Below are 13,882 nucleotides of genomic sequence, written 5' to 3' on the forward strand. Positions count from 1 at the left end.
AAAGCTCTTCTGGCTACAGTGCGGAGGGCAGGCCAGAAGGGGCAATTGTGGAAGCACTGCTGGGAAGCTGGTGTCCTAGACTAGGGAGGTGGCTCTAGGATCGTAAAGAAGGTGATGGATTGCAGACACATAGGCAATAGAGTGGCCAGGATGGAAGCCAAGGTTGGATGAGCCAGGGGAATGAGAAAAGGGCCAAGTCAGCTTGGGGGATTTTAAGTTGGAAATCCAGCTTCCCCACCCCAACATCCTGGATCTTGGACCTTGGCCTTCTTTGGCCTTAGTGGCTGCACCTGTCAGGGTGATGTCCAGGACTTTCCTGTATAGGTATCCTCTTTCCCTGTCATCCCAGGGTCTACTTGGATTCAAGGGCCCCTCCAGGCACCTGTTCTGTCTTCCTGCCTCTCTGCCCTACCTTGGACATGCGTGGGAAAGAAATTCAGAATAGCCTCTGCTATTTCAGTCCAAGCAAAATGTAAGACCTATGCCTAAGTCCACAGGTCCCTGGGAGGACCTGGAGTGTCAGGGTCCAGGAGTCAAAATGGGGGAATTCCTGGCTGCGAGGACTCTGGAGCTGCCTGGCCAGTTGCTTTCTATAGAAGCTCACTGCACCCTGGTTCCCCTACCTGGCTGTGCGGGGGCCTCTCTGCAAGCACCCTTCCTCAAGCTGGCCTTTTGTTTGGAAAGCCCCAGTTGCTGCTGGCATGGCTCTTTGGAAGCCCTGCAGGCCTGCACTCAGCCCTCTTCCTTAAGACACACAGGTCTCAGGGTGGAATGGCTTCTAACAGTGAGTGGTCTTGTTTTGGAAAGGGCTAAACCCAATGCACATATCCTTTAGGCAGTAGAACCTGCTGCTAGCACCTATGTCCCCTGTGTGGGAACTGGAAACAGGAGCCCTCCATTGAAATATTTAGTAAAAAGTGCCCCTCAGGGACACTCAGCTGTGAAAGGCAGCTCTCCTGGTCTGGTGCCAGGAGCAGGAAGTCCATGTTTAGAAAAGAGCCTAGTGCCGGGTACATGCTAGGGCTTTCAGAGCATGTCTGGATTTCAATCCCCCTGCTCACTCAGCCTAGAGCCTTTGTGCAGTGTACAACTTGTACAACCATAAGTTCTGGTCCTGGTGGATCTGGGCTTCTGCCAGGCTCAGTCAATTCTGGCAGGGATAAAGATTCAGAGAGAAGCTCCATACAGTGAGACGCCAGAGCAATTAGACAGGACTGGGGACAGGATGCGTCATGCTCAGAGACTTCCTGGAGGTGGCATTTACCTGGGCCTTCAGAGGTATGAGTGACTTGGACAAGGGCAGGTGGGTGGATCATCAGGAGCAGAGGTACAGAGGGGAAGTTTAGGGCATGCTTAAGGACTGGAAGGCAGGTAGTTGGGGCTAAAAGTTTGAGGAGGGGAGACTTCAAAATGGGAGGTAGGGAAGAGAAATACTGTATCCCATGGCAGGAGTGGTCTTGAGGGCCTGGAGGGAAATGGCCCAACACTGCCCCAAAGAAGGCTGGACTCCAGCAATGGAGGCCATCTCTGGAGAACACAGACCCAGCTTCCCACCTGGGAGGGTGCTCCTTCAGGGCAAACCTCCTTGGCAGGGTAGGCGGTGGCAGCTCCCCAGCCTGTGCCCTCTGGCCCCTGGGTGGCTGTGCCTCTGGGACTTGGCCCCACCTCCCACACCCCAGCCTGGTTCTGAAAGCCTCTTTGTTTCACGGGCCTAGCAGTGGCCAGCCCGGATCTGATAAGGCTCAGTTGGGTAGATATGGACCCCTCCGCGTGCCTCACCGCTCTGAGTCACACCTGCTGCCTGGCACGCATGCATATCCCATTCACCCAGCTGAGCATAGACATGGGGGCTTTCTGCCCAGGCGGGGCCAGGGTTTGACCTCTGGGCTGGCTTTCCCTGCAGCCTATCTAAGAACTCTCCATTCGTATGGGGAAGAAGAATAGGGGAATTATTATCCCCATCTCAGAGATAAATAAACAAAAGCTCCAAGAGGGAAAATGCCTTGCCCACAGCCATTTCTTCCATAATCTACTATGCACCTACTATGGATTAGGTGTGCTAGGCATGCTATTTACATGATCTTTTTTTATCCTAACATTATGTGACATGAGGTTCCTAATTCCTACCTTGCAGATGAAGAAACAGAGGCCCAGAGAGGTGAAGTCATTTTCTTAAAATCAAATATTAGCAGAGTTCAGACCAGAACCCAGGTGTCCTGCAGCAGCAAACCAAGGGAGGTGGGAACCGGTGCGTGACCATCCCAGGGGATGGGAGGGACGTACTCCTCACCTCAGCCTACAGGACTGATAGGCCTGGGAGTAACCTGAACCCTGTTAGAGAAGGGGGTCCTGGAGGAATTATGTTCTAGGTGCTGTGAAGGGATCCAGGATAGGGTCTGGGGGATGGTTAAAATATGTTCACAAATTCTTTGGTACTTCTCCTGTAGAGACACCAGATCTACCTTGAATTTGGTCTGAGGTTAGGTCAGAAAGGCCATGTAGTTTCTGCCTGGTTCTACCCTGAGATGGCCATGCTGGAGAGTGCATGCACCTAACCTATAGATAGGCGTTCCAGTCATCCAGCTGACATCCAGAACCAATTGTCAGCCATGGGAGCGCGCCATCTTGGACATTCAGCCCAGTTAGGCCTTCAGATGACTGCAGCCCTGGCCAGTCTCTGAAATACAACTGCATGAGAGACCCCAAGCTAGAACTACATGGCCATGCTGCTTCTGAATTCCTGACTCACAAAACTGCAAAATAAAATGGCTGTTTGAAACCTTGGTGTTTTGGAGTAACTCCTTTCATGGCGACAGTAACCAGGACAAAGGGCAAAGAGGGAATGTGGACTAATGAAGGCATCTCCTGAGGCTTTCCAGAGCCTCAAAACACAATTTGACACAAAGCCTTTTAAAAATAGAGGAGGTGTGGCTTAACCCTTTGTCATCTGAAGAGACAGAACAAGAAGACTCCGAAATGTAATAAATTTGGGGCAGATGGAGATGGTGACAAAGGAGAGGATTGGATGAGCACATCTTTCCACATTCAGTTGATTGAAAAAATGCTGTATGTCTGGCCTTTTGGCAGGACCTCTGCAGAAGCGAGAAGCTTTGCAGTGGTTCTAGAAAGAAGGAAGCTCATGGATATGGGCGTGGCCGATTGGAGAGAAACACACTTAGAGATTTTAAAAACCCAAATGAGAATGTTGCTCAAGGGCTGCAGCCAGAGCTGGGATTGGGATTGGACATGCCTGTGGGCCACTGCTGGCCACATTTGCTCAGAATGTCCCTGCAAGCAGAAAATACAGGACCTCAGCAAGAAGGTTCAGAAAGTACCCTGTTGCACTAACAAACTCCAGGTCCATCAGCATCTGGCTTCTGCACACACCTCTTTTTTTTTTTTTTTTTTTTTAATTTTTTTTTTTTTTTTTTTTTCTTTTTTTTTCTTTTTTTCAAGACGAGGTTTCACCATATTGGTCAGGCTGGTCCCAAACTCCTAACCTCAGGTGATCCACCCGCCTCAGCCTCCCAAGGTGCTGGGATTATAGGCGTGAGCCACCGCGCCCGGCCTGAACACACCTCTGAATGGCCGACTTAGGAAAACTCAGAGGAAAGGAACCAGGTAGATGATAGGGAATGGGTGTGGCTTGAGAGAGTGGTTGGCAGTGTAGGGGTGGAAAGGATAGTGTGAGGACTGGGTTCTTGGTTTCAACGTATTAATCCTAGAGAGGCAAAAGATGGGAATGATCAAAATCTAAAAAGAGAAAGAAATAGCAACTTTACAGTAAAGAATCCCAGCAGATATCACTTTAGCCAATTTATCAAGTTAGCATCACTGATAATACATATCTACACTATGTATCCCCTGATATAATGCTCTGAGAAGGGCGTGTCACCTCTGTGTTATCCTCACTCTAATGAGAAATCATGAGACAAACCCAGAATGAACCTTTTACAAAATAACTGACAGTACTCTTGAAGAGAGTTAAGCCATGAAAGGCAAGGAAAGACTCAGGAAATGCCCCACAGTGAAAGATGCTAAGGGGGCATGAAAACTAAATGCCAAGTGGGATCCTCGATTAGGTACTGGAGCAGGAATAGAACACTGATGGACAAACTTGTGAAATCTAAATTCCATACTTTTGTTAATAGTGTTTGTGTTTCAAGGTTGATTTCCTGTTTTTTTTTTTCCTGTGGTCATGTAAGATGTTAATGTAAGGGGAAAGTGGAAGAAGTGTTTATGAAAACTGTCTGTACTATTTTGTGACTCTTTTGGTACATCTAAAATTAACTCAGCCAGACTGGTGGCTCACGCCTGTAATCCCTGCACTTTGAGAGGCTGAGGTGGGAAGGCTGCTTGAGCCCAGGAGTTTAAGACCAGCCTGGGAGACATGGTGAAACTCCACCTCCACAACAAAAGTACAAAAAAAAATTAGCTTGGCATGGTGGCGTGGACCTGTAGTCCCAGCTACTGGTGGTGGCAGATTAGGTGGGGGATAGGGGTGGGGGTGAGATGGGAGGATCACTTGAGCCCAGGATCACTTGAGTCAAGGCTGCAGTGAGCCATGATTGTTCCACTGTATTCCAGCCTGGGCAACAGAGCAAGACCCTATCTCGGTAATAATAATAAGTTTAAAAAGAAAAATAATAAAATTTTTTAAATGCAAAAATAACTAATGAACACAGAATCTCATGAACCAGTCAAAGGTGGGCTCTCTTAAACATACCTGAGTCCAGACTGATTTCCACACTGAGTAAGGCCAGCAACACTGAGCCAGTGGCCATGTCACGATACCTTCATTTGAGAGACAGCTCTAGTCAGAAGTGGGCTGGAAAAGGGTTTGAGGAATTAAATAAGGTAGGAAGTCACAGAATAATAGTGTTCCTCATTTACTCAGAGCCTGTAATGAACCAGGCACTGTACTAAGTTCCTTAATTCTTTTGTCTCACATAAACCTCATAACCTTTGAGGTAGCAGTTATATGTTTGCCTGTTTACAGACAAGGAACCTTGTTATTATAGAGGTGAAGGAAAAGGTTATACAGTTGATTGCTGATGGTTTTGGAATTCAAATTACAGTCTGCTTGACTCCAGAGTTCTTTCCTAGACACTCCACTGTACTGTCTCCTCGAGGATGTTCTCCTTCAGTTCAGACCTCTGGATTTCTGCCCTAGGGTGGGTGGGGAAAGAGGAGATAGAAGGTTGGAGGAAGGAAGAAGGGGGAAGACCTGGCCCGCGGGAGCTGTCCGTGGTGCTGATCATAGAGCCCGCTAGAGACTGTGCAGATGAAGAGAGAGCTACCACAGAGGAGCACTGCTTAGACTAGAAGGAAACAAGCAGTTAGCTGTGCTCACAATTCCTCCCTCAGTGGGGAGGACCAAGAAGGGGAAAGACTTCAAACTGAAATAAACAACCATGTATGCAGTAGCCAACGGGGTAGGGATTTGTCCTCAGGTCTGACTTGCACCCAGTACAGCATGGCTATACTCGTTGTTTATATCTGGAAATACTTTGGTGCCAGTTGGTAAACAGTCACTTACTGAGCCCTGCATTGCCCTGGATGCTCTCCCAGACCCCTCTCTAAACTTCTTGTGCTTTCTTTTGGCCCTGGCACAATGTGGGCTACCAGGACCCTGACTCAGGCTCTGAGTCCAGCTGGTGTCCAGCTCACAAGTCTGTTCTCATGCTCATAGGTGGAGACACATTAGAAATTGTTAAGTATTTTGACACTCCTGTTTGTTCCCATTTTACAGATGAGGAAAGTCAGGTTTAGGGAAGTTTAACAGTTTTCCTGACATTGCTCAGCTATTAAAAGCTGGATCCAGGACTTGAACTTGAGTTTTCTGAGATTAGACTTTATGTCCTTTTACCTCCATCTCCCTATTATTAGCTCGTATGTCTTTCTACCCTGTGAGGGAGATGATGAATAGAGGGAGAAAGTTATCTATGGGTCCTGGGTTTGCATAGGAGAGTTAGAAAATCCTATAGGGGTCCCAGGCAGAAAGGAATGCTTTCCTTTAAATTATCTTGCCATTTGACAGTCTATCCCCAAATCCTGCCAGTTTTGGGCCCTGGCAGCCCTTTCAGGCTGGAGTTGCTACCAGTCTCTTAACACCCTCTAATACCAGTAGCTGCAGGGGACCGTGATCCTCTAATGCAGAGAATGTTCCCTGTCTGCTCCTAGATCCAGCCCTAAACTACTCAGTGGCCCTCTTAGCTACAGCCTTCTCTCACTCTCTACTCCCCACTCCAGACTGGGCTGAGAATACTCACCCTACTCATTTCTGAGGTCAGGAGCTTCTGTGGGAGAGCCCATCTTTTCACCTCCATCCCTTAAGTACAACTTGAATGCAAACCTGATTCCAGAACCAACACTCAAAACGGAGTCAGAATCTCAGGATGGAGGAAGGCAGGAGAAGGCTTTCTAAGTGCTGGACCTGGGTGGACTTGCAACTGGACAGCAAGGCACCCTGGTGTCTCCTTTTGCCTTTCTCCACCAGGAGCAGCAAGGTAGCCTCCTTCTTGGAGAAACAAAGGAGGAGGATGTGGACAGGACAGAAACTTTCCACTTCTCCAGCATGCAGCAGAGAGGCTGGATGTTTGTAGGAGGCACAGTTGCAGAGAAGGCTGAGTGGCTTACAGAGACCTCCCATTTAGTGAATGTCCTCTCTCTCTCTCTCTCTCTCTTTTTGTGTGTGTATGTGTGTGTGTGTGACTTTGTTGATTCCTTACCATATATCAAGTACTTTACACATACCTTATCACCCAATCTTCCCATCTGCCTTTTGAGAATTATCCCCAGGTAATAGATGAGGAAACTGAAGCTCAGAGAGGTCATGTGACTTGCCCAAGGTCACACAGGCAATTAGTAATGTAGTAGGGATTAATCTCAGGTCTGCCTAATTTGCCAGCCCAGGGTCTTCTCTATATGATGGGAAGCATAGGGGTGTGGGAAGATATATACCTTTAAAAAAACTTAGAAAAAATATTTGTTTATATGTGCATTGAAGTCCAAATCATGGAGTGTGCTTTTACCTTTAGTATTCCTCACCCCAGCTTCCAGGCCAGGAGGATCTGAGGCCGTCTCCCTTCCATCCTACCTCGCTTTTCCTACATCCTGATCATCAATTTCCTGTATCGTCACCCAGCCTTGAACCAAACAGCAACCCCTCTCACAAGATTTTTTTTTTTCTTTTGAGATAGAGTCTCGCTCTGTCACCCGGGTTGGAGTGCAGTGGTGTGATCTCGGCTCACTGCGACCTCCGCCTCCCAGGTTCAAGCAATTCTCCTGCCTCAGCCTCTCCCTCTCGAGTGACTGGGATTACAGGCATGTATCATCATGGCTGACTAATTTTTATGTTTTTAGTAGAGGCAGGGTTTCACCATGTTGGCCAAGCTTGTCTTGAACTCCTGACTGAACTCCTGATCCACTCGCCTTGGCCTCCCAAAGAGCTGGAATTACAGGTGTGAGCCACCACGTTTGGCCCCCTCCCCCATGATCTATTTTTAGGTCCAGGGAGAATATGATCAACAGGTCTCAGGATCCATTATTCCACTGGTTCTGGGCTCCTGGAAAGAGAGAGTTTTGAAGCAAGCCCAGCTTCCTCTTTCCCCTCCACAGACTCAACACCTTGTGAAGCCTTCTTCCATGTGTTTGCCTCCCTGGGAAATTCCAGCATTCAGGCTTCTCCCTAGGAGTCCACCAATGTCAGGAGAGATCACTAGGCATCAGGGCTTCTAGGAAGCAGCTAGACACCTATAGAAGCAGAGCCTACAGGAGTCCTGCTAAGAGGAGGAACCATCCCCTTTAATTTTCCCAAACCCAGAATCCACCAAGGTTTGAGCAGGCAAGAACTCCGGAAAGAGGCTTTCCAGTGAAGAGACACAAGGACACCTTTAGCATTAGCTGTTCTCCACGAGCTGTTTTCCTCTTTGGGGTTTCCCCCCTGAGATTCCTGGGGCCAACAATAAACCCTGCCCCCACAGTCTCTATTTTTTTTTAGCCTAAGAATTGACTGGTTCCTTTTCTTGTCCCTAAGGGCCAGCTGAGTCAGGCTTACCATTTCAAAAAGAATTTGGGGAAAAACAAAAAGGAAATCATTATAGAAACTACAAACAGCATAAAAGTCGTCATGTCCAAAGTGCAGATTTCAGATTCTGAGAATCCTGTTAAAACCAGTGAAAAGCTCACTGAGTTCCACATTCCTTGATTCCCGGAAAACTCCTAATCATGCTGGCGTAACTTAGCATGCACCCTGCCTGCTCCTTCCCTCTGCCAGTCTCTGGCCATGTGATCTGCCAGGCCAGCTCAGACCACTTTGTCATCTCAATCCATCTTTCACCTTTCACAAGTCAACTCCAACTGTACCAAAATGATAGCTTATTTTCTGCGTTTACCCATAGACTCACGAAGCTCTCTCCCCCTAACCACGCCCCTTCTTCCATCTGAAAGGAAACCGGTTCACTGTCTTGGGGAGCAAAAACATCCTTGGTTGCCCAAGAGTGAACTTTAAGACTTTCAGCTTCACTTACTAAGGAGTCTTACAAAATGGCACGCTTCTTCCAACACACATACCAACAAATGAACCAACGGGCTTCCAAAAGTCTACATTATGTTAATAATCCCTTCATACATTAACCTTGCGATCCCTTCAAAAGAGTTATTTTTCTTGTTGCTGAGCAAGTAGAAATGCTGGGGAAAAAACGCAGAGGACACAGTCCCTCTCATCAGCAAAAGGGAGGTATTTGCAAAGCAATATCCAAATAAGAAATAACTACGGGCTGCTTTTAAGTTAACAATTGCAATCACAGAGAATGAGGTTCTGTCTCTGTGTGTCAGTGTCAAGCTCACCGAGTAGCTTCCCATGAATTTGGTAGTCAGCTAAAGTCATGATTGCTGGAACGTCACGACAACTAGGGGGCGCTACATTACCATGTCGCGACAGGTAGAAGCCCACAGTTACTACCAGCAGGAAAAGTCAGGGAATCAAAATTGAATACAGGGAATAAATTTGGGCGGCACATTCGCCTTCCATGAATCTTGACTCATTCGGGCTGCCGTTGTTGCCCTGGGCTGTCTGAAGACGCCGTGTTCTGCGCGTCTTGTATCTATGGAGACGGCAATATGGCGGAGATGTAAGTTCTGAGCGTTAGTCCCAGGGTCCCAGGGTCGCAGGGAGCGGCGCGGGTGGCCAGGGAAGGTATCTGTCCCGGGAGACCCTCTCCTTAGGGAAGTCGTGGCCAGAGGTCCCCTCCATGCCCTTCAGAGAGCCCCGTGGGACTGAATTTTGGGCGAGAATCAGACTAAGGAGCCAGAAGAGCAAGGAGAAACAGCTCTAAGTATATTTTGTACCCCTTTGTTTCACCTGTTTTTTTGTTCCTCTAGTCTACACGACGACCTGCCACTTTTTCCAGTGGTCATCTTAGAGATTTTTAGATCCGCAATTAGACAAATAAAGGAAGCTTATAATATATATTTTTAAGTCCTCGAAATTGGAAACTTCGATTTAAAACAAAAACAAATCCAAAACAAAAAGAAAAAAACCTCGCTTGCCCAGTCTCTTCACAGCGATTGCAGATGTGTGAGTCTTTTGGAAGAATAGTGCAGGCTAGTGTGGAAGTTACGGTTGTTAATTACTATAACATAGGTTTGTTTAGTGCGTTTTAAAATCCTCTGTTTCATTGGAGCTACACATCAACTTTGCGAAATCGTCAGGATAACCCACATTTTATAGGCAGGAGACTGAGGCTCCGGGAGATGGAGAAATTTGCCTATCCTAGTAGAGTCTGAGAAGATGCCGGCACCCAGCTTCCCTTGCCCTGAAACCAGTGCTTACTCCCCTATGACCTGGGTTGGACCAGCTCTTCTAGGCACTCTCTGGAATATTCATGTGTTGAGTGGAGACTTTTTTAGAGCCCCGAGGCAGGAGCTGACTGTACAATCCCCTGAGGTCAGAGGCATTAATGAGTCAGGGCAGGACTGCAAGACCATCCCGTGGCAGAAAAGTAATGGACTCTGTCTGTGTCTCCTCAGCTTACATTTCTTTGATTTCATCTGAATGTACAGTTCACAGTTGGTGGTAGGAGACCTGCCTGCCTTGTCTGGTGCTTAGCACAGTACCTGGTATGTAATAGGCACTCAGTAAGTGCTTTGTGAATGAATGAATGAATGAATCTAGATAGTCCCTTCTAGGAGGTTTGGACATGTTGCCAATTAGGAAAAACAGGGTCAACAGAATCTTCCACTTTAAAAGGGTGGTGACAGATGGTGGGAGAGGAATAGGAGAGTGTCTGATGGAAATGTATAAATTCCTAAAGGGTGATCATAAAATTGGTTACTAAATATGAATACATTGAAATAAGGAACTGAACCACAAACTTGAAAAGAGGTCATTTTAGGCCAAATAAATGGGCAAGTCACACATAATCATAAACTGTTATAAGAACTAAAATGCCTGTGAGGGAGAATCGCTTGAACCTGGGAGGTGGAGGTTGCAGTGAGCTGAGATCTTGACACTGCATTCCAGCCTGGGTGACAGAGTGAGACTCTGTCTCAAAAATAAATAAGTAAATAAATAAATTAATTAAAATACCTGTGAGGATTTTACAACACTGCCTGGCACGTAGGTTCTTAGTACATGTTAATAGACATTATTTTTTTGAGATTCTTATTTGAAGAAGTGGGGGAGGATACTGAGTAGTCTGAAAAATATGCATATGTTCAAAAAGGTATTAGAGTGATGCCATCCAATGTGGTAGCCAATAGCCATATATAGCTATTCAGCACTTAAAATATGGGTAGTCCGGCCAGGCACTGTGGCTCATGCCTGTAATCCTGGCACTTTGGGAGGCTGAGGCAGGCGGATCACAGGATCAGGAGTTCGAGACCAGTCTGACCAACATGGCGAAACTCCATCTCTACTAAAAATATAAAAATTAGCTGGGCGTGGTGGCAGGTGCCTCTAATCCCAGCTACTCGGGAGGCTGACGCAGGAGAATTGAATGAATCTGGGAGGCAGAGGTTGCAGTGAGCTGAGATTGTGCCATTGCACTCCAGCCTGGGTGAAAGAGTGACTCCATCTCTCAAAAAAAAAAAAAAAAAAAATGGGTAATCCAAACTGAGATGTGCTGTAAGTGTAAAATGCACTCCAGATTTCAAAGACTTAATACAAAATAAGAAAGTAAAGTATCTCAATAATTATCGATTACATATTTAATGAGAGTATTTTTGATATGATGGATTAAATAAAATATATTGTTATAATTAATTTTACCTGTATCCTTTTACTTTTACAATGTGGCTGCTAGGATGTTTTAAACTACACACATGGATTGCGTTATATTTTGGGGACAGTGCCATGTTCTATGATTTCATGGATGATGGCTTTGTATCAAGTGTAAAGGGAAATTAGAGATGAACCATTTGTGGTACGTCATTATACAGATCTGCACACCACTTCCACATGTGCCTGAGTGGGGCTGGCTTAGTTTTGGTGTGTGTGTGCGAAAATTGCTGTCCTCTTACAGAAGTAACAAAGTCACACTGAATGTGTGTGCTAAAGGAAGCCAGCTAAAGGAAGAGGGGATTCAAGATGATGGAGCCAGAGTTAGTCTGAGATACTTTGTGTCCCTTAGATCAAGGTTAAGCATTCTCTTAAGCATTTGGTGAAAACTGTAGATGTTCCTCCTGGAAAACAGACATGTACGCATACATAACATCTGGTATATACTTTACCTATGTGTCACATATATGTGCATATGATTTCAGCTACAGTCATCGGGGATCCCTCTTCTCTAGACATGGATTGACTTATGCTTTCATTGATCTATTTCAGTGATGTTTGTAGACTGGTGAAGGAAACCCACAAGGTGGAGAATCCGTCAGTCTCATTTGCCTCTTCTTCCTCCCTTATTCCTCCTCTCACAAGAGGTAAGAGTGTTTAGAGGAAACAAGCAGAGAGTAAAAGCCAGATAAAGGTACTGCACATGCTTCGGTGACACCCACTGGAGCTAGCTGAGTGGAGTCAACTATGGCCACAGAGGGGCATGATGGGGTGGGCCTTGTCCCCAAGTCCCTATTTGGAGTCCCTTTCCTGATGGTGAGTCCCTAGGCTCCCAGGAAGAGCCCTGGATCTTGTGTATAGCCTCATTCCTCATGGTGCCACCTTGCACCTGTTGCCAGAGCTGGGAAGCCGACCCTCTTCTCCATGACAAGGATGGCCACAAGAGTCTCCTCCCTCAGCCTCTCTTTCTCATGTCACTGCTGTCTCCCCTTCCCTCTGCTCTCTTCCCAGCTCCATACTCAAAGTACTTCCTTTGGACTGTGTCCCAAGGGCCTGATGCTCACCCAGGCTCCAAGCTCCATCATGAGGTCCAGGAACAGCAGGGACCATACCATGAACTCTGGCGGATCCTGCCTGAGTGCCAGCACAATGGCCATCCCCACCATCAATGACAGCAGTGCAGCCATGAGTGCCTGCAGCACCATCAGTGCCCGGGTTGGAATACAGCCAGGGCAGGTGGAGCAGGGTGTGACAGGGCCAGGGTGGGGCATGGGCGGCAGGGCAGGGGGGTGGGAATCTGAAAGGCCCTGACTCTTCCCTCTGCATCTTAGCACTAGACCTTGTCTAGACTTCCCTTGTCACCTTTCTTCCATGGGTCGCTCAGGAAAGAAAATATCATATTGGCCATGGAACACACTCAGTAAATACTGAAACTGAGGATGTTAACTCCAAGAGAAAAGAGATGTGTCAGTCTTGTTCACCATTGTAGCACCAAGCACACTGGAGTGCTGGGAGCAGTGAGTTCCCAAGAGGCTGTGGGGTAGGAGAGTGCCAGGGAGGAACGAGCCAGAGGCTGGTTGGATGGCCAGGATTTCTCTCCTCAGAAAGTTCTTCTGGCCTTGACCCCAAGGACTTTGTGTTTGACCAATAATGTATGGATGCTGTTTACTCTTTGCAGCTCTTTGTGATTCTCTCTATGTGATGATGCAGCTGCACTGTCCAGGGGTGTGACTATCAGTATGGCTTTGTGTAAGATGCAGCATGTGTCTGTGTTGTGTGGTGTGTGGTGCAGCTCCTTAGGTGTGCTGCCCTGGCCTCCTTGTGGACTGAGGGTTGTGTTTTAGAAGACATCTCTGTCCTCTGTGCCGTTCCAGACCTGTTTGCCCTTGGATTCACTCACTGCCCTTCCCTGCTCTGCACTGAGCTGGTAGGAGATTGGAGGGTGGGAGGAAGGGAGAAGCCAGGGTGTTTCTCTTCCTCCCTCTGCTTTTGACAGTGTGTCTGTCAGCAGCTGCGTTTCCCCTGGGTCTCCAGTTCCCACCAGACAGGCCTCAAGGCTGTATTGACCACTTCTAACCTAGGTGTGGCGGCAGCATCTGGATGTTGCCAGCTCCTGGGTTCCTTCACTACCCATGGTTGTGCAGTAAATTCCACATTTCTTGTTTTTGTTTTCCCTTTTTTTGAGACTGAGTCTCACACTATCGCCCAGGCTAGAGTACAATAGCGTGATCTCGGCTCACTGCAACCTCCACCTGCTGGGTTCAAGTGATTCTCCTGCCTCAGCCTCCTGAGTAGCTGAGATTACAAGTGCCCACCACCATGCCCAGCTAATTTATTTTTATTTTTATTTTTATTTTTAGTAAAGACGGGGTTTCACTGTGTGTCCAGGCTGGTCTTGAACTCCTGACATTGTCATCCACCCACCTCCGTCTCCCAAAGTGCTGGGATTACAGGTGTGAGCCACTGCACCCGGCCACAGTAAATTCCATTTTAAACATTCAGAGTGGCTTCCGTTTTCCTGCCTGGACACTGACTGATGCACCAACTGATATTTATAATAAATTACCTCCCACCACCCATGTCACCTTTCTTCCATAGGTG

The 13,882-nt window shown here is 47.2% G+C and overlaps 1 protein-coding gene across 2 annotated transcripts in view; it reads left to right on the forward strand.

Moving 5' to 3' along the window:
• Positions 1-11,131: 11,131 nt before the first annotated feature.
• CFAP65 (cilia and flagella associated protein 65) overlaps positions 11,132-13,882 on the forward strand; it is a 39,039-nt gene continuing 36,288 nt past the window's right edge. Inside the window, exon 1 of one of the 2 annotated variants that reach the window (XM_032278164.1) lies at positions 11,132-11,426. Coding sequence is in view for 1 of the 2 variants with exons in the window: in XM_032278168.1 (XP_032134059.1) it covers positions 12,338-12,496 (159 nt within the window). In the remaining variant the exon portion in view is untranslated. Of the gene's footprint in view, positions 11,427-12,299; positions 12,497-13,882 lie in introns of those variants that run through there. The other variant, XM_032278168.1, reaches the window with a different exon arrangement.

The sequence above is a fragment of the Sapajus apella genome, unplaced genomic scaffold (genome assembly GCF_009761245.1).
Source record: "Sapajus apella isolate SASKATOON/1434 unplaced genomic scaffold, GSC_monkey_1.0 scaffold10, whole genome shotgun sequence".
Classification (NCBI taxonomy): domain Eukaryota; kingdom Metazoa; phylum Chordata; class Mammalia; order Primates; family Cebidae; genus Sapajus; species Sapajus apella.